The sequence below is a fragment of the Phoxinus phoxinus genome, assembly GCF_949152265.1.
Source record: "Phoxinus phoxinus genome assembly, chromosome: 5".
NCBI lineage: Eukaryota > Metazoa > Chordata > Actinopteri > Cypriniformes > Leuciscidae > Phoxinus > Phoxinus phoxinus.
Window position 1 is genome coordinate 29,627,631 of NC_136880.1, and position 27,196 is coordinate 29,654,826.

A 27,196-nucleotide genomic window follows, 5' to 3' on the forward strand; every position below is an offset into this window, starting at 1 on the left:
TGACAAATTGAAGGGGTTTGATTGTTTTTTGAGAAGATTACAGAAACAGCACTTGCATTGTTTGGCTAATTTTTACACTTGTCAGGCCATCCATCCACTCTTGACGGGTTTCATAGGGATTTTGCTGCTTTGACCGTGATATAAAACTGTCATAATTTATTTGAAACACTAAAGGAGAAGACCAACATTAATCACCCTTTCTTGTTTATTAAAGCAATAAAGATTTCACAGAGTGCTTTATCACCGGTGCCAGATTGGGAAAAGGCAGCCTTTTGTAGGGGGGCTAACAAAGACAAGAGCCCATTACACCATCGGAGAGAAAGAGAGAGAGAGATGGAGTCATGGAGAAAGAGAGAGAGGGGACCAGGACAAGCCAGGCTTGTTCAGACACAATCTTTATTGTGTTGTCAGAATGTATGACATCATCCTGACCTTTGATCCCAGGCGCTGCATAGTGCTGATTGGACAAGTCCATCTGTATTGACTTCCTCTATACTGCTGATCTAAGGAAGGGTCACACCTGAGCTGAAACGCAGACTTGTGTTTAGCAGTGCTCACAGTGACAATGTTCAAGTCCGACTTTGGAAAGATCATACTCCTGATGATACACGCTCTCATTCTCTATCTTTATCTCTAGACAACACCTCAGTCAGGTGATCAATAACATGATTAATAACATCTGGCATCTCCTGAGGATCTCGCTGTTGGTTCATACAGATATTTACACTGGGGCCATATGAGTCAAGGACACTGGAATGATGACAAGACTAAACCTCTGTAAATCCAGAAGCCTTAGCTTTGACTTTGACGCTTTTTATATTCAACTACTAACAAAACAATATTTGGAGACTAAAGATATGCATTTTAGATCAATTTAACTAGTCAGGGGAAACTTTTAAAGGCATGCGTGGGAATATTCTTCCACAGAAGCTCACATCGCTCATAAATTTCCCCAAATCTCCATTTGGCTTTGAATAATATGATCTTAATTATTATTTTTGCCCTGTATAACATAATTCTAGGGTGTAATGATTTTTTATGCCCCTGACATATTGTTTGGAGGGTGACATAAAACTCTGATGACATGTGACATTTGGAAAAGGTCACCCCGCCCATCCCTGCTCATGTCTGTCTTCATACTACTGGCACTTGTCATATTGAAGCTGGCATTGGCAATCTTTGTCTCACAGGAAACCCTCAGCGCTGTTCTTTTTGCTGGTCTCAGTTGTTGCCAGGCCTGGTCTTTTTTCTTCTTCTTGTGTGGTAGAAGGGAGGGAGAAAATTGTCACCGAAGGGAAAGAGGAACCAGATCACTCCCCCTCGGGGGTTCCTGGGGGGCCACAAACAGCATGTCTGAGCCCGGTTTGCGAGCACAGAATGACAGGGAGAAGCACTAATACTAATGTGGTAAATACGTCAGAAATGACTAGGAAAGGGAGGAAGAAGGCATGATGGAGGTCGGGTACGCTGAGTGGAATGACACAAATGGGAGGATTTGACAAGGGCTGATCTGCCTGAATTAAATGAAATTGCATTGTTGGGTTTTGTGTGTGTGTGTGTGGGTCGTGGTTTAGAATCTGTCAGCACGATACAACCCACGGCACATTTATAAAATTGTAAAAAGAATACAGCAAGCATTGACATTCATTTACAGGGTTCCACTTATAATCGTCTTTAACATACGGTTATAATCGTATACTATTTTGTGGTTAAATATTTTCATTTAATACATTTTAATATATAATTTTATTTAAAATGATATTACATAATATTATATACGTTATGTATGTATTTAAATTTATTGTAATTTATTATAAAACAACTTTTTTCTCCATCTTTAGACTGCATTTTAGTCATCCTTTGTTATAGTCATTATTTTTCTTCCTGTCATTTTCAATCAAAGAGTATTCATTTTAAGAAAAATACGAAGCATTATATTATATTATATTATATTATACTATATTATAAAATCAAGTATATTCATAAAAATTTCAAGTATTATTTTCCAACATTAAACTGCATTGTAAAATTGTATTTGTCAATGTCATTTTTATCCTTCCTGTCAGTCTTCTCTTATCCACCTGCCTCTTTCGATTTCTGTTCTCTTTTATATTCATTTACACTGTTTCATCATGCTGTGATGATACGCTTTTACCATTGCTGTTTGAAATTACCCTTTTCTGGCAACTGAATTCTATGGTTTTAAAATGGCTGACCTCTGATCTATGTCTGTTAAGTGATGTTTTTTGAGTAGGGCATTGCCTCACAGAGGACATAAAATATACATTTTTATGCACATAGGGGTCCCAGCTTTGTGGTCGTAAATTATAGTTGGGCCGTTCTCACACAGCTCTCCCACAGTGCAGTGGGCCAACCCTAAGCAAGGTGGAGCTGTGGGACGAACAGGGCAGGATGCAACAGGGTGAGAGGCAGAACTCTGGGTTTCTGGGATGGTGTTGTCAGCTCTGGGGGGTGGAAAGGCCACCAAGTGCATGCGTGTGTGTGTGTGTGTGTGTGTGTGTGTGTGTGTGTGTGTGTGTGTGTGTGTGTGTGTGTGTGTGTGTGTGTGTGTGTGTGTATGTGTGTGTGTGTGTGTGTAATGTATGGGCTATAACACTTAGTGCCTGTGCCCTGACAGCTTTAATGGTGATGGCCATATTATAGAGAGTGTGTAGAGAGTAAAAGGCCTGCTTTATGGGGAATGCCATTGTAACGGTGGAGGATAGCAAGGACAGTGTGTGTATGTCTTACCTGTATCTATCTGCACTGTTTTTTCCATGCACAAACACGCATAATCTGTATTAGACACAGTTGCTCTGTTCCAAAACCCAGTAAGCTGCATTTTAAGGCATCATCTGATTTATCAATCTTAAATATCTTAATCTTAGTTACGTATGTTGCCTCCTAAGATGCAGAATTTAAATCAGTATTGAAAACAATCCCAGAAATCATTGTGATGAAAACACAAAGGGATGGCAGATGATGTGATACACCTTTTTATTTTAAGTAAATATATATTTAATTTAAGACTGAAAAGTATTTCAAAAAAGTTTAGTGTTACTAAAACCATTTTTTTAGCCAGTATGTGTACTTTTATGGTTATTAGTATATTGTGTTATGTTAGCAATATATTTGGGATCATTGCTTATATAGTGTAAAAAAAAAAAAAATTGAGGGGGGTGGCTGGTGTGCTCCTGTAGCTAACCTTACACAAATTTTTTGCAGTCCAATTTTACCTTTCTATTCTAAATAACTGGATATAACCAGCTAGAAACTCTTTCAAAAGTACCACTTTCGTGCTAATAGCGGCTGGTGGCTTGAGTGCTTATGTCGAGCTATTAGTGGTCTGTGTTAGCTTTGCCTTGAATTGTTTCTGTGCAAATTTAAACAGTCGTAGGAACATGGCTAATAGTTTTTTTTTTATTAAATACATAAATAAACACACATACATTTAGCTAACATATGTGCATTATCACCTCAGTGATTTGCATTCCCTTCCAACAATTCAATGCTAACGATCCCTTACTTAATCAACACACTTTAGCTATGTTTGTTATTCTTTCTAATGTTATGTCAGGGGAATGTCCTTAAACACTAATCAAATAAATAGCATTCCTTCTGTTCTCTTCTTTGTAAAGAACATCAAAAGACGTGCTTGAGCCATTCTCTTGGTTATTTTGAACAGCGGAAAAAGTTAAATCGCTGTTATTTATAGTTTGTTAATTATTTGTAAAGAATTTTTATATTTAATTTGCATGATAAGTTTTACATAATACACAACCCTTTTTATTTGATGGTTATGGTAAGGTATGGGATGGTGGTTAAGACGGTATGCTTTTTGTAATTGTTTTGAACAAGGGGGTTGTCACTCCCTCGTATCCTAACTCAAATTAAGCCCTGGTCAGTAACGTTTCATAATCTAGTAAGGATGCTTATATAGGTATTAGACAGCAAGGCAGCTTACTTGGCTTTGAAACAGAGCTATTGTGTATGTAAAGGAGAGCGACTACGGCTCATACGTTTGAGCTAATGAGGAACAGCTGCAGACTAATGAATCAGGATGAGTTTAATGACCGCTGCTTAAGGCAAACTCTTCACCTGGGGAAACTCTAGCAGCAGAAGCTCTGCTACACACTGAGGGAAATGTGATCATTTTCTGTGGTGGGGCAGTTGAGATTGAGTGACTCGCCTCTGCGAGGTGCCTGTTCGGTGTCTGCTCCTCACTCCCTCACTGTTGTGTGGCCTGCCTTCTTCACTTCACATGCTCACTGTTATTTAATCCTGGTTTTGGTGCGGATGCCGATTTCAAAGTGGCAGTGTGAGAATGTTCTCAAAACGTGTCTGCGGCATCATAACCTCGGTTTCCTGTAAGGAGACCCCATGCCTGTTCTCTCTTACCCTCCTGAGCAGGGCAGGCAGCCCAGACTACAGCACCACCTGGCCGGCCGTTAGCCTGAGGAAGAGGCCCTTTGGTAATGTGGTTTGAGTGAGCTAACGGCATGAGCCTACCACAGGTACGCCTCTTCCTCCTTAATGCTTAACAGCCATCCATCTCCTTTTTGACCGATGATGTACTGCACTGTTACTGAAGGAGTGCCTCAAGGCTACGTCCTCTACTCTCACAACTTTCAAAATGTCTTAACATAAAGCCCTTTAAAAAATACCATCAGCTGTCAACATGTCTTCACTCACCTAGGACCTTACATCATGACAGTTTTCACCGAACTGTGCTTTTCGCACCAGCAGAAACTTAGTACCACAGCCCACCCTTGCCTGTCAACCTGACGGAAACTGTCCCTCAGTCTTGGCCTTTCACATATACTTACGTTACGAGTGACAGTTGCTGGTGAGCCTGAGCTTGCGCTGTTTTCAAGCAGTCTAATATTTCCTTGGCCTTTTCTCCCATTATCCCTGACCTTCAGTGGCGCTATGCACCAGTTGTTGATGCAGATGTCACAGAGCATTGTGGAGAAATGTCATCAGGAAAATGTCCCATAGACTGATGAAACTGGAGACGTGCCACATGACTTCCACATAAACAGTCAGTATATGCAAAATTAGACGTTTAATAGTTAGGGTTTAAAAATAAATTTAGTGAGGAGCTTGTTTTTCTAGTCCTGTCAGTGAAAACATAAAGATCACCAAATTACTTTCATTAATTATGCCTTCCAAAATGAAAATGTAGAGCTTTTAATGATATTATTCTTAATAATTATTTATTATACATTTATTTTAATTTTAGTCTTAAGAAAAAAAAATGTAAGAACATTTTCTAAGACAAAAATTGACTTATTTTACATTTCCTTCTTTTTTAGTATCCTACTTAAATCCTTTGACTGACCTTTCTTGAATGATTCCCACTAAACGAACAAACCTAGCAGCACTGAACTACCCCAGCCTTACTGTTGCTCCATTAACCCTAGTTTAGGCTGCTACAGCTGTTAGTATGCAGTGATTGAGGGCTTAAGAGAGTTTAGGCCAAGAAGTCTCTTACTGTCAACAGTCTAAGCACTTGAGTCTGGAGGAGAGTACATTCATCTCTCTCTGTAAATAAGAGTGTTTTGAGATTTGTGTTTCACAGGGACCAGGCCTCAGGCTCTGTCGGAGTGTCACATTTTACACTGCTGGAAAAAATTCCACTGTCTGTTTCACATCTAACTCTTAGGTAAGAGGTTGGTGGTGATTTTTTTTTGCCCATTTTTTTCAGTAGATTATATGGTATTGTGAGAAGGACAGCATTAATTTGTTAACTCTAGTGGACATATGTTATTTAAAGATCATCTGTGTTGTAAGTTAAAAGACTTGGTGTAAAGGGATTGGTCTTGACTTAAGGCTTTTTTTTCTTTCAAGGGAAATTGGCTGCTAGTCTGCGGATGTCATAGTCGCTGTTCCTGATAAGCAGCATGTGATTGATTGATTTTTTGATTCTCTTCTGACGTCTGGCATGCACCCACTGCTTCTTTTAATCTAAGATAAAAATGGGCTGATGTCTTTTGTTTGCAGTGGTGAGGTTAGAGCCTGCCTTGTATTATTTGGCAATTTAATGTGACAGGCGATGTGTTCAGGCTTTTTTGTGTTCGATCAGTGTGTTCAGATGAATATGAATGTCTGAAAAGTATTGCCTGGTTATGATAAAGCCTAATATACTTTAATAAAATTATCCCCTCACAAAATCTTCAGTTAGCCTCACACTTCTATCTCTTTTTTTCTCTCTGACTTTGATTTCTAGGTGTTTATTTGTTATATCTACCCGTGCCAATTCAATTATTATGCAGACAAACAGGTGAAAATAAGCATCTGGGCTGAATATAATAGAGGAGATCAGATGATTTAATATTTTGTATTTGCAAACATACACATCGCAATCATACAAAAGATAGATATTCATTCATTATTCATTCATTCATTCATTCATTCATTCATTCATTCATTCATTCATTCATTCATTCATTCATTCATTCATTCATTCATTCATTCATTCATTCATAGATGATTGAGGTGTCCCAACTTGGATACCTGCCTGTGTTCAGCAGAAACACAGAAGACATACATTCTTATCAGGTGACGGGAGTCCGAGGGAACACCAACCCTCGCTCCTGTCCTAATCTTGTTTGTCATTGCTAAATGAGCTGGCTCTGCTAGGTGTGTTAGCGTCTAATGAATTTACAACCTGATATCAGGAGGTCTAAGACTAGCAGGGGTCATAAAACAGGAAGGTAAAAAGCAGTAATTAACATTTATTAGCTGGCTTGTCATCTGTGCTGGTTGGTTGGGGAGATTGGATAATATTGTGGTGATCAATTAATTTTTAATAATCTCTACAGAGATTATGAAGACTCCATATGAACTCCAGACTGGCTGGAGTCTGTCAATAAACAGGGCATGGGTCATTCTACAATGCGTCAAGAGTGTATGTATATGTGTAAATTAGACTAAATATTAATCAACACACACCTCTTGACTAATACGCTTTAACCAACTCCCTCCTTAGGCAGAACACAGGCACATAAAGGTGGTGGATTTTGACGTCACACGTTTTAATGGCTTCCCCCTTTGAAAGCATTAAGTTGTCACATATAACTGCTTAAAACACCCCTTTTGAGTTTTACATGCTCAAAAGACTGTGTACTGTACTTAGATAGCAGGAAATGACTGTTGTTGAACATCGAGGCAGCTTTGGACCTTTCCCCCTGCGTTTAGTCTCTTGTGGTGTGTGAAGAAAGAGGCTAATGGGTAATAGATACCTGACTAATGCCCTTCCGAAGAAATAGAGATAGATGGACAAAAACGGAGGGGAGAGAAAACTTGCCTCTGAGTTATGAAGGTGTGCCCGGGGGGTTAATTCATCGCAGGCGCTTCTCATGCCAAGCGGTAGCTGATAGTTAAAAGTTAATACATTTATTGCCCGAGAAGTGCTCATCCATCAGGAGCAGTTTGTTTCTGCGGCTCGTTGAAGGCACAGTGTGGGCAGGGCTGGATTCCCGATGATAAATGGAGTTGGTGTTTATTCTGGTGCATGTCATTTTGTGTTTATTTGTTGGGTTTTAGGTGACTGTGATGTTCAGCACTGGTGACGAAGCGAATAAAATCTGGATTCTGTCAGATGGGGTGGAAGTCATTCATAATTTTTTAAGGGTTGTATCCGGCTATTTATCTACCATCATTATAGTCTCTACCATTTTTAACTCTCTCAGTCTGTTAGTGTTGTAAAGTATCCGGCCTGTCTGGAGGTTTGTAGTGTTAATGGCTCAAGGTCAGGGCCATAAAATGAGGGACAGAAAGGGTAGAAGCAGCTTCTTGGGGTGGATAAGAAGGGTTCAGAGCCTTAATGTGAGCCCTAATTCACAGCGTGAACAGGGCTTAACCTCAGATCCAGCTGTCAGGCTGCCACCATAGACCGTTTAGTCCGTTTGGTAATTTTTTTCACAGGAGTCTTCATTCAGAGTGTTTTCTTTGAATACTGTATCTTTCATCTCAAGACAAGTGTTGACACGGATGTGAAGGTAGATGCACACTCTGGCCACATGTCTTTAATTTTCAGTGTTTTCTCACCGTTGGCGCTCCCTACAGGTGGCTAGCTGTAACTGCGGCTTATTTAGTTTCAGGTCTCAGAGGATGGTGTGTTTAAGTGATTGGGGAGGGGGTCAATCACCCTACTTTGGACCAGCCACCGCCCTCCACCAGTCCACAGCTGTGGGTCTGAGCCGTGCCACCTTCCTTAACACAATAGGGCCCTTTGACCACAGAGGGCAGATTGACACAAAGAGCCCTGCGTGCTGTACACTGCAGCACAATGCTATTGTTATCATACGCTGCTGAGAGCAAAGACCTACTCCACTATTTGTCATTTTCAAGTGTCAAACGATTGCATAAAGAGTCTTTAAAATACTTTTAAAAAGACTTAAAAAGTCTTTAAACATACAAAAAAAAGTATTTTATTGACTTGTAATTTGACTTGCATTACTTGTATTTTTAGATGTAGACTGTATTTTATAAACGAAACAGAACAAGAACGCCACAGTAAGATGCAGTAACATTTACTGTTTCTTGCTGTTGGAACATCTCACGTGTGATCAAATAATTTAAGCTGTATTGATTGATAGATTGATTGATTGATTTTTAGTCATTTTAACCTTATAAATCTTATTATAGTGTCCACGCGAATGGAGGATAACTGTTTTTTACAAAGTGCGCATGTGCAGTTATTTCGTCTGCTGCTTTAAATGTGCGGGCTCTATAAACTCAGTTGGATTCTGGTTGGCTGTCAACGTTTTTATCGTTCTTCTGCTGCTATCCAACAACATCGTTATTTTGTGTCGTTATCCAACAATATTGTTCTTCCAACAATTCCAGTGATATAGTTCTTCCAATGATTCCAACAATATCATTCTTCTTTAGCGTTATTGTTGCAATGTGCACTTCCCTATTCTCATAGAATAAGGACAATTATTTAAACTTTATAGTTATATTTATCATCTTTGGTGTGAAGGGGCCTTAATACTGTGCAGATATATGCAAATTATATATTGCAAAAGCATCTTATCCTGTATTGTGTGTCATATCTGGGTTGTATATTGTGTGAATGTGTGTACATATCTATTTGTGTATGTGTGCATGTGCGTATGCTTGTGATAAACGCATTGTTATGTGGCTGAGAGTGGCCCGTAATTCAGGCTCAGTGAACGTCCTCTCCTCGCTCGTGCCTCACAGGCCCCGGTAGACCTGTTGATGGGGCCTCTCTGTCAGCGCGCCACAGGAGTGATAAATGTCCCTTATCGGCATTGTCATTGTAATAGCCCCACAACAGGCCCGAGATGGGCGACTGGGCCAGAGTTATCGCCCCGCTCCTGCAGGGGAAGAATACACATCAAGCTGCCAATCACCCGGCCCGAAAATTGCTCTGAGATTTGAGTCCCCAGACAGCCAGCAGACTGCTAAAGCTCCCTCCCTCCCTCGCTCGCTGCTATTACGCTGCTCCATTGCTTTATTTCACCCCTTTTTTAATGCTTAAAGGAACACTCCGACTTTTTGGGACTTTAGCCTATTCTCCTTATCCCCCAGAGTTAGATAAGTTCATACATACCTTTTTCATCTCCGTGCGTGCTATAAGTCTGTTTGACGCACCCACCGCTAGCCTAGCTTAGCACAAAGACTGGATGTGAATGGTTGCAGCTAGCATACTAATCCAAATAAGTGACAAAATAAAACAAACATTTTCCTATTCACATGTTGTGATTTGTATAGTCACAGAGTGTACAAAAAAACAAAGTCACATGAGACACAGACATATTTTAACCGTATAAATACTGGGAACTATATTCTCTGAAGGCGAAGCACTGCTACTTGGGCGGAGTGATAACCGCAGCACCTGAGACGCGCCGTTGTTTCTTCTGTCAACAAAACCAACGTGACTATATGTGTGACCTCTAGCTCCGCTCAAGTGTTACTGAGACGACAGAGCGCGTTCGAGGCAACAATACTAACATTACAGGGGATGCATGGAGCCCGTAAACAACTGCAATAGTAGTTACCACCCTATTCATATAATAGTGTCACTAACGTTACATTAGATCTAAGTTAGCTAATGGCACTGTTACAGTAACGTTAGGCTAAACATTTAAAAATATAACGGAACACTTACCGCAGCCGCTCACTTTGCATCCTTCAGCACACGTTCCTTGTGGCAAATTCCCTTTTTTGAAAATAGTCGTCCTCAGTGAAATGTACCGAGCAAACATAATGTCCCTTGATAATCTCATTAGGTGTGTTTTGATCAATATCCAGAGCAAGTAGCCATTTCTTCATCCGGTCAGCGTTTTTAGTTGGAATTCTATGAAACATCATGGTATTACCTGGTCTCCCTGTTTATTGTCACAGCTCTTTACAATACAGCGAAAATCCATGATTGTAAACTACGCTTTTACTATTTATAAATTGCTGACTCTGTAACCCAAACTCTGAACGAACTCTCTGCTCCTCACCACGGCGCGTCTCAGGTGCTGCGGTTATCACTCCGCCCAAGTAGCAGTGCTTCGCCTTCAGAGAATATAGTTCCCAGTATTTATACGGTTAAAATATGTCTGTGTCTCATGTGACTTTGTTTTTTGTACACTCTGTGACTATACAAATCACAACATGTAAATAGGAAAATGTTTGCGTTATTTTGTCACTTATTTGGATTAGTATGCTAGCTGCAACCATTCACATCCAGTCTTTGTGCTAAGCTAGGCTAGCGGTGGGTGCGTCAAACAGACTTATAGCACGCACGGAGATGAAAAAAAGTATGTATGGACTTATCTAAATCTGGGGGATAAGGGGAATAGGCTAAAGTCCCAAAAAGTCGGAGTGTTCCTTTAAACTCCTAAACACCACCATCTCCTGTCAGTTCCCTCAAGTTTTTTTTCCCCTCTCTTTCTCTGTCTGTCGCCGTACCGTATTGGGAAGACACCAGGGTGCTGGAGAAAAAGAGAAAATGGGAGAGAGTGTGTGTGTTTTTGTGTGTGTGTGGGAGAACGTGAGATAGAGGAAAAGTAGATGATACAGGAGTGAGGAGGTTAGCAAGGGAATGCCAGCAAAACCATTTCAGCCTTTTAATTTTCTATTGATCCTTGTGCTCTTGCTTTGAGTATCAGCCCTCCCTCCTCACTTGTTCACTTTGGTGTCTCCTGCTCATGACATCTCTGTCATCTCTTTCCTTCTCCTTGTGTCTTGGAGGCCAAAATGAACTTTTTAGTCACACCTGTTAATGGCAGGGAATTTAAAACGATTATAAGGCATAACTATTTGAAGCTTAATATTTGTAAATAGTTCAAAATGGTAAACATTCTCTAATTCTCTATTTACATATACCATTTTTTTGCATTTGGAGCTTTGCGAATATTCATTTTGGGCTCTGCTCATGTGCAAGCAAATGCTGGGTGAGTAATGTCCATAAGGTTAAAGGTTAAACAGCCATCTAACCACTCACTCACACACCATAGCCAAGGGGTAACATCCCCCTCTGCTGTTAGAAGTCATAACACACTCCTTATTAAAGCTGATGGAGAAGCTGGTGATGTTGGACCCTAGAGATGGACATGGATAAGATCACTGGGGTGTCCAATGGTGGCCCGCTCATGTTTATGATGGAATCGGCCATGTCTGATTGAGCCGTTCTCATGGAGGCTCTGGGGGACCCTTGAGGACCCCATGGTCTCTTCATATCGGGTGGCCTGAGGTTTGCCTGCTCTAAAACCCACTCCTCCAGATAACCATCTCCATGCTCAGCCCTCATTTCCACTATGGCCTTTATTAAACCCATCTGCCAGTTCTGCCTGCTGAGAGGAGAAACTGAAAGAGAGAGAAAGAGATATATGCCAGCTAAAGATACAGATATGGCTGCACTGTGGGAGGATTAGCTGAGTGTCGCCTGTCGGTGACAAGACCTGATAACAGCCTGAGAGCTGTAATGGGCTCCGGCCTCACATGCAGGTGAGCTGTCAATCCATCATACAGACCTCCTGAAGAAATGAACACATCTGTTTCTGAAGTCACTCTTCAGAACTATGATGGTGAACTCAGAATTCCCAAAGTTGTGCTCCATTCTAACAATGTTTTTTACATTTGGAAAATATAGTGGCCCCTAAAAGTATTTGGAAACTTAAGTTGACCTTACAAATGTATGACAATTTGCATTATATTGCAAGAACTACACAAACATTTAAATTATATATATATATATTTTTCACAGAAGAAAGTTATAGAGGTTTGGAACAACATGAGATTGTTGAAGAAAAAAATAATAATAGTGTGCTTTAAAGTAAATACTTAATTATATTTAAACTTTTTAATACGTTCACTTTTTGTGTCCACTGTATATAAGGGAGGGTAAGAGAGCGAGAGACTGAGTACAGGGCTGACAGTAGCTTTGGAGAGGTGACAGGATAGAGTGATTGAGACCAGGCTGGGAAAGTCAGGCTGTATGCAGTTGTGCTGCTGTGCTGAGGATAAATCACAGCCCATTTATACTGAGAAACGTCTAACTAGCAATGCTCCTGTTAGCCTTCTGCTCCACTGCTGTGACCCCTGTGCCATATTTCTGAGTCATACTCCCTCTGACAGATTAGTACACACACAAACACAAAGAAATGGATGCTGGTATATGTGTGACTGTGCGAGGGTCTGATATTAAATCACTGTGGTAGATGTGCTCAACTGCGTTCGCTCTGGGGCCTTCTGGGTTTAAAAAAAATGTATAGACATTGGCCGATATTGGATATTTAATTGTACATGCTTATTTTGCCATCAAGCTGACTTTTCAGCAGCCATTGCATGATACCAATGAATCCTTTCTAATATCATTCTATAAATCATTCTACTATGCTGATTTGATACTCAGTTAACAATTCTTATTATTGTCAATATTGAAAACAGTTGTGCGGCATATATTTTTGGGGGATCTCTCCCCCAGCCCCACAGTATACTTTGATGAATAACATTTTTATATATAATATTTAGTATAATTTTAAATATACTCTCACTTTTGACCAATTTAATGCGTATTTGCTGAATAAAAGTAGTAATTTCTGGCAAAAAGCGTTTTTTAAAGATTTAATATTGGCCATTTAATGTTATTGACCATAACATGAAAAATAATGATCCTCCTTTCTGTATTAACCAAAAATTGTATATCAGTTTTTTGTTTATCCCTTTTAGTCTGTGAGTGTTTTGCCTGTATTATGAGCCAATTTCTCTGCTTAATAACCATATTAAATATTGTTTTAATTAAAATCTAAAGGCGCAGTTTTGTGAGGGTTTAGGTTAGGGGATAGAAAATATCATTAGCTCAGTAGTGAGTTTGCTTTTGTGTTCAGGGCAGCGGGATAGCTTTATGTCTTCCAATCTCTCCTGTGAAGCACAGGTGCCGTTTTAACTGTTCTCTGAAAGTGAGAGGGAGAGGGAGGCTTAGGCTCTAAATGGTTTGTGGAATGGAGGTGTTAGCTCGTGTCAGCTCCTTGCTTTTGCTGACAGATGAGCAGGAGCTAGGAACAGGAAATCCCTGGCCCTAATGCCCAGAAGTGTGTGTGTGTGTGTGTGTGTGTGTGTGTGTGTGTGTGTGTGTGTGTGTGTGTGTGTGTGTGTGTGTGTGTGTGTGTGTGTGTGTGTGGTAGAGATAAATAGAGATGGCTGTGTTGTCGTACTGCAGGGTTAGACTCACAGCTCTCCGCTTTGGGCACAAGCTGCAGACAGGCAGACACAGAAGCGTCTCTGATGACAAATCAATCCACATCTCACTTTCTCCATCCCTCAAACTCCGTCTACACCAGAGCTGGAGCGACTGCGGCAGGAGGGCGAGAGGAGTGCCGCACTGAGGGCTTAAAGCAGGCAACAGAGACCGAAACTTCCTTTAGGGCTGCACTCCAACTGCCAAGTACATGAGAAAAGTGGCTTTTCGAACAGAAAATCAATTTAGAGTCATTCAATACACTGAGCTGTCGCGGGTGAGATTACAGCATGTTCGCCGGGTTCCATATTCAAATCACAGCCTCTGAGCCAAAGTCGGTTTCCACACCAGGGCCATGACTACACCTCGGCGCTCAGCTCCATTGATCTGATCTACTGCGGAGGAGGCCAGCAGGTTAACACGTGTAAAAAGGAATATGTCTCATGCGCTCCGGGTCGAAGGAGGGGGAAAGAGGTTAACCGTTGCACGCGCTCTCAAAATGGCCCGGGAGCGTCCATGTCGCACGCGAAGAGTGAGCTCAGCGGCCAGACCGCTTGGCGTATGCGGTGGTACTAGATATGATTGACGGTGACGGCCCGCAGCACTTTCTCTTGTAACTTTCAAATCATTAAGCCTTTAGTGTATCAGGCAGCTCTTTTACGACTTTTTTTTGTCTTGGCTCTTCCAAATTGCTGAAGCAGGATGTGTCGAGTCAGGGGCCAAGCAAAGGCTAACCAGAACAGCAGGAATCAGAAATGCTGTGTAAGGTTACTGACACAGACTGCACTAACCAGACGTGACGTGATTGGACCCTTCCGTCAGCTTTCACATTGACGAAGATTTGCAAAGAAGACAAAGCCATTTTTTAGGTTGGCATGAAATGGAAATTCACCTTTCTATTTTCTAAACGCATCTTGTTGTGAACAATTCCTTCATGCATATGTTTGTTTATTATTTGAACTTGTAATTTATAATCAATGTCACAACGCGATCTTCTGGTGAAACAATAGACTTTCTAATGACGAATGCCAAACTTCACCCATTTCTTTATCCAATCCAATGCTTCCATCCAATCAACAATCAATGGATAGAACCAAGTCCTCATCGTACATTTATTTATTATTCTGTATGATAATCCGTTTCACTCGGATTTATGTCACAAGGCGGAAGAAAAGATCTGTTGCTATTCTGTTACAGTACATCACGACTTGAATAAAAGTTTCAGATTTAAGGTGACATGAGTGACAGAACTTTATGCAAATGAACAGCATTTGATTGGTTATTTTGATGTTTTGCACAGCATTTTGGCTTTCATCGTAGAAATAAAAATGATCTGACAATTGACTTTAGTTCACATGTCAGCCTCATATGCTAATAAGACATATACATTCATCCATAATATGAGATTATACAGGAATGAAAGGGAGTTGATGTGGAGTGGAGTTGTCTGTGTTTATGCATTAGACATTGTGTGTGTGTGTGCATTTGTAAGCGATGACAGGCAGGGGTGTTAACGCAGGCAGAAGTGGGGGGCGGTCGGTTATGACAGTTCCTGAGAGGCTCTATTCAGATGGACCTGCAGCCCTGCAGTCTAAATTCAATTAACTCCACTGGCTGCTGTTCTGTCACCATTAGTGGTAATTAGTTAAAACATCAGAGTATAAACAGTAAATTGGCTCTGGTAATTATTTCCCCCTCACGATATGAGAGCAGGAAGGAAAAGAGAGAGAGAACGTGAGAGGGGCACACCGACGGCAGTGTACTGATGAAAAGAAACCTGTAGAGGTTATTGGTGGCTTTGTGCTATCAATTATGGTTAGGCATTATTTAGGAAACAGTGCTCATGTGTGTGTGTACAAGCCCACTAATGGACAAGTATAAAGTAGGCAGCACATGGCATCAGTTACAAGGCTGAGCACTCAGCGTGCAATATACCATCTGGCCAAGCCTTTGTCTCTCTTTTGTTAATCTTTAGATATGCCCTTTCTTTATTACTTTTTTTTTTTTAAAGACAAAATCAAATCTTATTAAAAGCACTTTTTTGCCGCTTTATTATTTAAACATTTGTTCAGGGCACACAAAGTATATTGTTTTTCATTCATGCTTCGACACACTTCGAATGCACATTGTGTGAGTTAGCAGTATTATTTTTTAAATGATTTTTACCCATTATTTATAGAATTATTATAATTCCTGTTCAATCGACTATAGATATGCTGCCCTAATAACACAGCTACATCGCAGAGACATCTTGATGTTTTCATCTGAAAGATTTTTTAGAGCGTTTGCTAAACTGCAAGACATTTCCTGTCAGATCTTAAATAGTAATTTAGAAAATGTATTTTTTCTAAAAGGCAGAAAACTGCTTTTTTAAAGATATAACAACACAACAGATGTTTTCCAGATGAGCACTCTTTAAGACCTTTTGGAGATGTTTGTGTTATGTCTGAGTATACTGAGCACATAAGGATTGCTGAAATGACCTTTGACCTTCTGACCAGAATATTCTGGACAGGTTCCTGGATCACCCATATTCAGCAATGGGATATGAGTAGCAATAGTGTCTTAGCACTCTCACTGCACATATAATTGGACATTAGGTATTTTGGTCGTTGAGGAATGACCCTTGAATGAAAAAAACTTTCGCCCATGTGTGCAAAGCCCAACAGGGATGATGCCCTCAGGGACTCAACCCTGCCCACTCAGCAAACATGGCCCACCTGTTCAGACAAACACATGATTTCATAGAGCTGCACAAATCCATCCATATTTAAGCAGATATGTGCCCTTCCCTGCCTCCTCTCAGTCACAAAGCTAGATTTGTAATGGTCCTTACCCCTAGGGAGGCTGGGACTGAGGCTTTTGCCTTTGGTAAGGACTGTAGAGAGATAGAAAGAGAGGGAGAGCGAGCGAGGTAAGCAAGCTGGCAGATCTAACCCTGCAGTGTCACCCTTATTTCCTGGGTCAGCGCCTGGGTAATGGTCTATTAATTTGCTCCATTTTCCCCTGTGAGGCAAAACTCAATCTCCAGCCGTTTCACTCTGCTGTGCCATCCACAAGGTGATTGATTGAATAAACAGCTGTCACTACTGTGAGCGCTCACACCCACTGACACAAGTCTTATCCTGAACACCATACACTCAAACCAAACACACACACACTTACCACAATAAGACGCCTTCTCAACACTACCCCCTCAAAGTAAACCCCCATGCTCTCCAAAGCAAGCCACAGTCACTCTTAAACCTGTGCACACCATCTTCTCCGGACATACACCAGGATTGAGCAGCATTCAGAATTGAATCAATTCCTGAATTTGAATAAAGGCAGCAAACATCGCAATTTGAATGAAAGGAAGTAGAATTAAAATGAATTTAAATTCATTTAAAACAACTTTTTAACTAGAAAAGCAAGACAAAGTGTACAGTAGTACAGTCAATAGTTTGAGTTTGGTCAGATTTTTAAAATGTTTTAAAATTTGAAAATGTGAAATAATTGCTTACCCAGGCTGCATTTATTTGATAAAAAAATACAGTGAAAAATAATACAATTTTAAAATATTGGTTGATTTGGTGCTCAAGAAACTATTATTTTAATATTAATATTTTTGTGGTAACCATGACATTGTTTTCACATTCTTTGATAATAGACAGTTAAAGAACAGTGTTTATTTAACATGATAAATTACTTAATAATGTAAATGTAATGCATCCCTGCTAAATAAAAGTATGAATTTCTTTAAGAACATCTTTTGAACAGTATAGTGAACCTGTGGTGGGTGAATTTGAATTTTATTCAAATTCACACTTATTAATTCTAACATCAATTCTACACTTCTGTATTTTGCACAACCCTGCCATACACAGACTAGCGAAACAATTTCCCATTATGCCCTTTAAAAAGTCCTTAAAGTTGTTTGTGTGCTCTGATAATCAAGTCTCCTCCCCTCTGATGAGCACAGTTATGAATCTGGCCCTAAAACTGGCTTGCGTTTCCACATCACTGCCAGCACATCTCTGCACGCCCCGCACATATGCTGATTATACGCATCAAACCGACATCATCTTTAACCAAACACTCCTCCCCACTGAGAGAGAATGACAGAGTGATACCGACACAAAACCACTCCCCTCGTCCCACTCCTCTCTCAGGTGCTGATTGCATTTGCCTTTTTAAATGTGACACCCTGAGTATATGTATGTGTGTGTGTGTGTGTGTGATTCGGTAGCATGAGGAGCTGCTGTTTAACAGCACAATGCATCACTGTCAGCAGTGATCGGCCTCCGTGCACGGTTAGCACAGACGCCAATGCCGACGCTCGTCAGGTCCCAAACCGAGGATGACCTCGTTCCATTTCATCAGACGTCCTCTCGAATGAGGCGCGATGCCTCATTCCCTTCTTCTCTCATCCTCTCCCCTCTTTTTCACCTAACCCTGAGTAATCAGCCTAGGAACTGTCCAGCCTGCTTAGGGTTTCCTCTGCTCACTTACAATAAAGTAAAAAAGCACACACACAGAGACACATGGACAGTCTGGGCCAGTCCCATTATCAGCCTAATTCCCCTCCTTTTGCGTATAAAGCACATATTTCCCATTATGGAGATGACTTGTAGCGGCTCACCTTGCTCTGGTTTAGGGAGGAGGGGAGGCGAAAAAATGAAGGCTGACAGGCTTGCTGGATTTATTTGATTGCACATACAAGGCAGTGTCATTTTCGAAAATGCAGAGTATAAAGATGTGTGTGTGTGTGTGTGTGTGTGCGCGTGTGTGCTCGTGTGTGTGCGTGTGTGTGTGTGTGTGTGTGTGTGTGTTTGTGTGGCCTTAAGGCAAGGAGAAGAAAAGAGAAGCATTTGAAAGGGAGGGAAAAAAGGCCCTGAATCAAATCAAATTCCTCTTATCGGGCATTATTTGACGACGTTATCAGACAGCGTAATGTGGTTACATTCGGTAAGAGGCTGAGAGATTTCACTGTTTACTGATGTTGGCGTGCTTAAAGGCAAGAGGAGAGAGAATGAGGCAGGCGTAAACACTTGATGCATGCTTAGAAAACCCGTTTAACGCCGTGCTCTGGTATGAAATGAGAAAAGAAGAGGAACTTTTTTTTGGGTGGTAGTGGGGACCTTCTGATGGTCATGGTCAAAGTGAGTAACAAGTTTAATCAGTGAAAGCATTAAATCCAGTGATAATTCGTAAAAAACATATTTCTCATATTTCTTTTGTATTCAAATTGTATTGCCTTGCTGAAAACAGCTTAGACCAGTTTGAACCAGCTTAAATACTGTAGGTTTTAGACTGACAATACTGGTCTGTTATTGGCACAAGCTGTATATTACTGGTAAAATGTTGGGTGAATATAAAAGTGCCCAAAATATAGCTGTCACATTATGAACTTGCTTAGCTGATAATTGGTTAAACCATTGTTAGCTGAACCATCTTAGTCTAAGTTGTTTTGTTGGTCAAACACAAAATATGGTTTACAGTGTGATTTTTGTACGCATGTGTGTTTTTTATTTATTTTGACCTTCCTGTAAAACATCTTAGAATAGCTTTTGCTTTACTTTTGTAAGATTGGTTAAAACCATCGCTAGCTGAAACATCTTAGCTAATCTAAGCTGTTTTATTTATCAAACCATGTGGTCAAATTTTTTTAAATGAATTCCTCTAGATCAAAGAAGAAGAATGTAAAAAGATGTACATTAATCCATTTACTTTCGTGCCCATGCTGTGCGGATTGTGCAGTTGGGCACCTGTGGGTGTAGTCATCGGCTTTACAGGAGGCAGCTGGTGTTTGCTAGTGAATTTAGGCATTCCCAGGTTTAGAGGGGGGACTCCTTACCATCTCCATCTTGAGCTCAGCATGGGCACACTGTAAGCAAAGAGAGGTTTCCAAAGGCACATGCTCTCTGCCTGTGCCCATTAGTGGCAGCTTTGTTCTCTCGCCAGTGCGTTAAGAGCTCTCTGTTTTGTTCAAGCACACACTCACACACGTGGCACACACACCTAAACTCAAAAACGTACTCTTGACTCCAGACGAAGACCATTAATCCCACAGAACGAGTGAATTTACTACAATTATGAGAGTAATGTTTAAAAGGTCAAGGTGGGACTTGCCCAAACAGTGATGTGTGGAGTGTTACTATACCATTATAAATCTTTAAAAGATGCCTACGTACGTTATATGTCAATTTTCTATCGAAACGTTTCACAGTATCTGCCGCGGCAGGTTTTATGGACACAGATATGTAAGCATGGAGGGTTATTTCTGCATTTGGAAGCAGTTAAATAAATAGGCGCATGCTGTTTGAGTTATGCTGCGTGAGGCTAAATGAGAGGAGAGACAGACAGCTAACAGCCCCAGCCGGAGCTGCCGATGGCGGGCTGCCAGCTACCAGGGGAGCGTGCTTTTGAGGCGGCTTCTGTGGAGCTCTTTTTCTGTCTTTTTTTTTTTTTACACAACGGCTTGTAAAACAACATACAAAGAGTGTCAGAGGCAGCTAGAGGCAAATGCTACATCACCACACAGCTAGCAGCCAAGTTAGCTCGATTCTGCCTTCTCCAAGGCAGCAAATTTTTACGCTATTAAGATATTAGCATGCGCTAACTCAGCCGTCCAGTGTGTAATTGTGCTATCAGTGGGGTTAGCGAAAGGTTACGTGTGATGAAAGTGCTTTTAATAATTAGGGGATGTCTAATGCAGAGAGAGGCCGCTGGCTCTGGCCCTCATTAGCTGTGCTATCAGAATGGAGGTCTGGGTGAACGAATGTACTGTGATAAAGGTGTGCTATGTCTAGAAGAGGGAAAAAGAGGGGATTTGAAGACAGGGTGTGAGATAGTGAGAGAGAGCCATCTATCTTGGCAAATTAGAGAAGATCAGGCCAGCACTCAGTCAGAGCTGTCAAAGGCATCTCTCTCGTTCCCTCTCTCTCTCACAGCATGGCATTTAGGTGAGAAATCTCAGCACTAAAAAGTTCTGTCAGTCCTATTTCCTTGTTATTGCCCCTCTCTGCGCGCTGGTCTCGCCGGCCCTTCAGATTAAACGGAGTCCCCACCTTTCTCCACACAGGGGTCCGGCACAGGGGGGCATCCCACATTAATCATCTTTAACGCGCTGACAAGCAGCATGCGCCAAACCCCCTCCATGCCTCAGGATTTATCTCTCTGTCTTCTGCTAGCCATCACTCACTCCCTTAGAGAGAGAAAGAGGGGGAAACAGAGAGATGGAAAGAAGAATAAAAAATGGACAAGAGAAATGGGATGCTTTAGAGACCATGTGGTCTAGTGCCTGGTGTGTTTTAAGTAAATTGGGATGACTGTTTAAACTATACCAATTTACTTTATTAATATTTTTTTTGTTATACATCCATAAAATATAATAATATATATATATATATATATATATATATATATATATACACTTATAGACGTAAGATATATAAGCCATACATTTACAAAGTACAGCAAATAATGCAAAAGTAATAGAAAAATCCTAAAGTATAACAAATAATGTGTTTGTGAGGGTGTGTCCAGGGCTGAAGGACTATGTGTGTGTGTGTGTGCGTGTGTCTCCAGCCCTCACAGGGGATACATGATTAATCACTGGCTGTCTCTATTAGTCAATCCTCTCTGGGGACGATGTGGACACCAACACCACACTGCATGCACACATAATGGGGCGGTCTATAGGAAAAACATTAGGCCTTTACACTATCACACACATGGATATATGTGAAGCTTTGACACGGCTTCAGGTATTTTAAAACCCATGTCCACTCACCGTTTTACTCTATAGGCGTTCATCAGACAGTGCTGACTGACAGATGATTTAGTGTGTGTTCTATTGTGTGAATCCTCTCCATCTTGTATTAACATCAAAGCTGCCAAATGACCTGCTCTCTGTTTGTGAGTGTGTGTTTTCAGGGAGACAAGTGACAGGGAGGTGGTTAAGGTCCCGACAGGCGCTTGACCAAACCATCATGACTCCATTACTGAGCCCATTGATTGTGTACGGATGAATTAAAGAGCCAGTTTCAAGAGGCACACACTCATTTTCTCTTCACACACAGACAGAGGGACACACACACATACAATCACACGCTCTGTTAACAGATCCCATCATGCACACATAACAGAGTCAGAGTAACACTCTGTCAGTAAACCATCTGACATGTCAACAGACAAAAAAAAGGAAAGAAACAAATTGAAATACACAAGAAAATACAGAAGGTGCATTGATTCAGTCATAATTTACATTAGCATTCACGTTACCGTGCGTTTAAATATTACATTTTAGATTATAACTCTTAACAACGTGTAAAGACAAAAAGTTTAAGAATAAATAGTTCTATGATAATGACTTTGTGTAGACAGACTATGTCATTCCTACACAAACACATGTCAGGTTGTCAGTTTTCATGTTGCAAATGGCCACATGAGAGAAGTAAAAGAGTTGGATTGGAGATTTATCTGCTGTAGAATGGGTCTGGACCTCTCTTTGTTTACTCTTGCAGACGGTGATTGCTTTGGCACGACTCAAATTATCTTGTCAGGGCAATAAAGCTGACCGCTGCTGAAGAGAGGAGGAGAGGGAGAAAGGAAGATGTGGGGATGATGGGTATACCGTAGATAGAAAGAAATTGCAAAAAATTGTATATAATAAAGAACATGCAAGAAAGAAATCATATATATGTATATATATGTATATATACACACACACACACTGGTAAAAAGTATGATTTTTTTAATGTTTTGAAGTTGTCTTGCTCATCAAGGCTACATTTATTTAATCAAAATTACAGTAATATTGTGAAATTGGGCGATATGACCAAAATTTTATTTCACATTTATCACGCTATAGTTATTTTTGCTTTAAATAAGGTTTTCATGATATTAAAAAAAATTAAAAAAAATTAACATTGAAATTTCGTAAAAAAAACATTTTCAATATCATTAAAAAAACTAATACCAGCCTACAAAAAATTATCAAGCTTACTGAAGACAAGTAAACAGTGACAAAGAAAGAGCAAAGAAAACTAATTATAATAGTATGAAGACACAAATGAAATAGACCTGAAAAACTTCAAGCACTAGAAATACTATCTTTAAAGTAATAAAATGTATAAAATACAATGCATAGTCTTTACTGTGCAAATTAAATACACATTTATTCTTATTAAAGTTCCAAAAGGTAATTTAGTCAAGAGCAGTGAGATATTTTCTCTCTTTTGTTGTTGTTTGATTAGCATTAAGGGTGAACTATGCAGGTTTTTGTTCCAACCTGAATGAAGAAGACGTTTTAAAGAATTTCCCATCTGCTTTGATGTCGTTGATCTTCTAGCCTCTGGTATCTGAGAGTCGACAACAAGTTTTTCGACAGTGTTGTCAAATATCTATTCCGAAGCTGTAGGGGGAGCTCTATAGAGAAACCTGCGAGCAAAAAGCGAGAATACAGCGTAGAAATTCCTGAAACTGCATAGCCCTGCTTTAATAATGACAGCAGGTCAATTTGGATGCTGTCACTTTTAGACCGACTGCACGGATCCATTGTATTTGTGCGTTTTCTTTCTCAACTGTTTACATTCACTTAAGATATAAATGACTCTGTTTACTTGCAAATACATGGTCACTTTGACACATGTGTAAGAAAGAAAGAAAGAAAGAAAGAAAGAAAGAAAGAAAGAAAGAAAGAAAGAAAGAAAGGAAGGAAGAAGCGAAAGAAGCAAAAGAAGCAAAAGAAAGAAATAGGTGAGAGGAGATAAGACAGAGGAGAGCACGGAAAACAAATAAAGGGCCAGAAAATGAGAAATAGATGTGCAGGATGTTGCTGGACAGAGACAGAGAGAGAGGGTGGGGAGAGTGGGGCGAGTGAGAAAAGGGTGGTGAGAGAAACAGAGACACACAGAATTGTAATCGATTACCTATTTTTCAAAGTCACTTAAAGTGTCCAGAGTGTGGGGCCGTTAAGTAGTGGTGCTGGAGAATAGGGGATGGGTATGCGTAGGCACGCGTGACTGGGGAGAGGAGAGGGAGGAGGTGGAGAGATGTATGGGGGTGGGAGGGGGAGTTTTGGGATGCTAACTGACCCTGCTAGCTCCTCACTGATGAATCTGTGCTCTTGCAGGAAATAGTTCTGACAGGCCAATATGTGAGCAGAGGATATGTTCCCCCAGAGGGACTTTGCCGCATGTGTGCGTATGTGTGTGTGTGTGAGAGAGCGTTTACATGTGTTTACGGGCATGTTTGTCTGCGTCAGTATGTGTGTGCATAGACTGGACTGTTAGCGATCATCACCTTCTCAAACGGCACACACATCATGTGAAGACAAACACAACAGTGCCCTCTGAAGTCAAGGACAGGCTCATACTGAGCCCAGGGCTTTATGTAGAGAGAATAACCAGGATTACAGCCCCACTTTTGTGTGTCTATGTGTGTGTTTGTACATCTGTTTGCAACCTGCCCTCAAGTTACCTCATCATCTCGAGAAAAGATGCTCACTAACCCCTACTGCAATAGATCAATAGCTGCCTCCCAGACATTCCAACCAACCTGAAAACATCAGATGTTTGTTACACACTTTGATAATTGGACACAATGGATCTGCTTTTTCCCTGTGTGCATTTTTATGTCCGTTAAGCACATTAAATAAAATGTTATAAGAGATGTGACAGTATAAAGTATCAAGACGTGATTACTAACTATACACCATTTTTAGTAGTGATTACTAAAGCTCTTTTGACCTAGCAACCACCAAGAGCATCCTAGCAACCATATAATGACACTCTATCAACCATTCAGAAAGTCCTAATAATAATTTGTCCCAGCAACCACATAGAACACCCTAGCAACTGCATTGCAATGTCCTGGCAACCGCCCTGGCATATCTGAAGAAAGCTAATGCTAGTGAATGATCTAGTATGTGTACATTTCAGAAAATTTCCAAAAAGTGATTTTGTCACTTCCTGTTTGTGTATACATTTGCGTTTGAGTTTGCAGTCTGTCGGTAACAGTGAGTTCATCCAGGAAATCCTGTTTGAGGGAGGATCTATTGTCCCGGAGGGCTAAAAATAGTCACTTTGATTGGCTAGTTCCAGATCTGAGAGATTAGGAGATAGCAGAGTGAAACAGGAAATGTTTTTTCGCTCATTTACAGAGCCGCACGTTAGGTAATTCACATGCAACAGATGTGTTAGTTACTCACAGGCACCCTTGATACACACACACACACACACACACCCACACAGATGGACTTTGACAATAATAAACACGACCATGTGCTCAGATGTGAATGCACGTACACATGCCTGCTTTCAATACAGAGTACTATAAAAAGATTCCAAATCTTCATTTATTTGTAACTGTTAAAGTCACTTGGGCAGCCTTATTGTTTAATTTACTGTGCATTTCACAAGAACTGAGAATAGTGGTTCTTTATAATACAGTGTCTGATGAAATGTTGTTCATTGGTGAGTTGATAAGTGTATATGAAGTGTGTGCGAGATACAGCTGAAGTGTCACACGCTCAGTGGCGTAACTGTCTGCGCGGAGCTGTGGATCTGGTTTAATGAGGGAACAGGAGACAGGAGGCCGAGTATGACGGATTCTCCTTCGGCAGAAATCTGAGCCACTTAATCCACACAGTCCAGAGAGAGGAAAAAAGACTTTGAGCACTCATCTGACCCGTGCTCATCTTGAAATGTACTATACAGTATATAAACTGGGCCAATGCTACTGTATTCTTGGGTGTTCTTTTGTGATTTCCCACTAAAATGTAATCTTCTTTTAAATTATATTTCGGGGATATTCTGCATCTTTTGTGATGGTGAATAGGAAAAATGTGAGGAGAGTGAGAGTATGAACAGGATAAGGACACAATGTAATCTGGACTCAAACCTGAAATTATGTACATATATAATAATTTTGTAATCTGCTTTTGTAATTTTTTATTCTTTATTAATATTTCTATTTAGCTTGAATTTATTTTTTATTTCAATTGTATTTTTAGTTAAACTTCAACTTATTTCAGTTAGTTGCCAAGGTTTGTTTAAGAGTTTCATACAATATTTATTTTATTTCAGATTTTTTTTTTTCAGTTACTGAAAACAATTTTTAATAGTTTTGGTTTTGGTTTACAGTAACAACACTGGCTCTGACGAACTAAAGAATCTTGAATATTTAGTAATGTCTCCAAATTTCCCAATTTTTTTCATGATGATAAATAAACCTTATTTTCTCTTTCTCTATCTTTCTGTTCTCAGGTAAGAAGAAGGTGTCACTCTATGACAGTCAGGCCCCCATCTGCCCCATCTGTCAGGTGCTGCTGCGTCCAGGAGAACTCCTGGAGCACATGGAGCAGGAGATGGAGAGGCTCACCCACATGCACATCAGGTAGACTCGCACATCTATACCTGTCGTCTTCTGACAGCTCCATCAGTTCTTGTCACCGTCTCCCAGACAAATGAAGCACATTGGCTGCTCTCCCTCACATAAGAGTTTGATCTAAAAATCAGCAGTAAGGACACCTGCTACTGGTGTAATGCAGCAGCAGAACAGGTGCTTTTTCTCCCTGTCATCCATCAGCCCACATGCGCTTAGGCCTTTCATGTGGTCAGGTTAAGTATGGTCAGATTATCACAGAGATCCAGCACATCACCCATCATTCATCCACTGCCTGAGATCTTCAGACAGACCAAGGCAGCCTGGAGCAATGGCCCAGGACCGTGATGCTGGTACATCAACTTGACCAGGTTAAAACGCTGTGTTTTCATACACCGTCCGCCCAACCCAGACAGGAAGTCTCACTCTGTGAGCTCAAAGGAACATTAGCCATAACAAGAAACAATGTCGTTTGAATCTATAGGTCACAGGCATGTCATAGACCTCATGCTGCGAATCGTATCCCCCTTTTCGTTTTTAATAGATTATGCTGCTGGGCTTCAAACGGGGACACAGGGAGAAAGAGAGAGGGAGATATTAATTCTCAGCAGGATGTCTTTCCTGCACGAGTGTTATCCATCACACGGCGGTGAGGAGTTATCTTTTAATAATTAATAAAGGGCAGTGGGCCGCCCTCCCCTGCGGGTAGTGACTGTGGACACTGACATGGCTCTGGGCCTCGGTCGCCTCTGCCTGTTTGATGGTGGTGGTTATTTAAGGAAATTGCATCATTGCTCCCGGTCTGTCAGGGTTGGATGCCGCTCGACATTACAGGCCTGTGATTTAGCCTTTCCTGCACTCCTTTTAACCCCTGCTTATAGCCAAGAGAGTTATTTTCCTGGGCTATAGGCAGTGCAATCACTTAAATACTGATTTAGGATATAGAGAAGGAGAGAGATGGACTAAATGAGATTTAGGTGATTTAGGTGAGTATTAGAAGAATACAGAATTAACTTAGAGAATATTCACTATTTGATAATATTCTGTTACACCTTGTCCTAAACATACTCTAATATGCATCTAAATCATCAATCATCAGGTAGGGATAGTGTCATTTGCATTTAT

General features: G+C 40.6%; 1 protein-coding gene across 9 annotated transcripts in view; it reads left to right on the forward strand.

Moving 5' to 3' along the window:
- rnf220a (ring finger protein 220a) overlaps positions 1 to 27,196 on the forward strand; it is a 221,413-nt gene that overhangs the window by 161,062 nt on the left and 33,155 nt on the right. For all 9 annotated transcript variants that reach the window (XM_079613459.1, XM_079613460.1, XM_079613453.1 and 6 more), the window contains one exon: positions 25,954 to 26,083. In XM_079613459.1, coding sequence (XP_079469585.1) covers positions 25,954 to 26,083 — 130 coding nt within the window. The remainder of the gene's footprint in view (positions 1 to 25,953; positions 26,084 to 27,196) is intronic.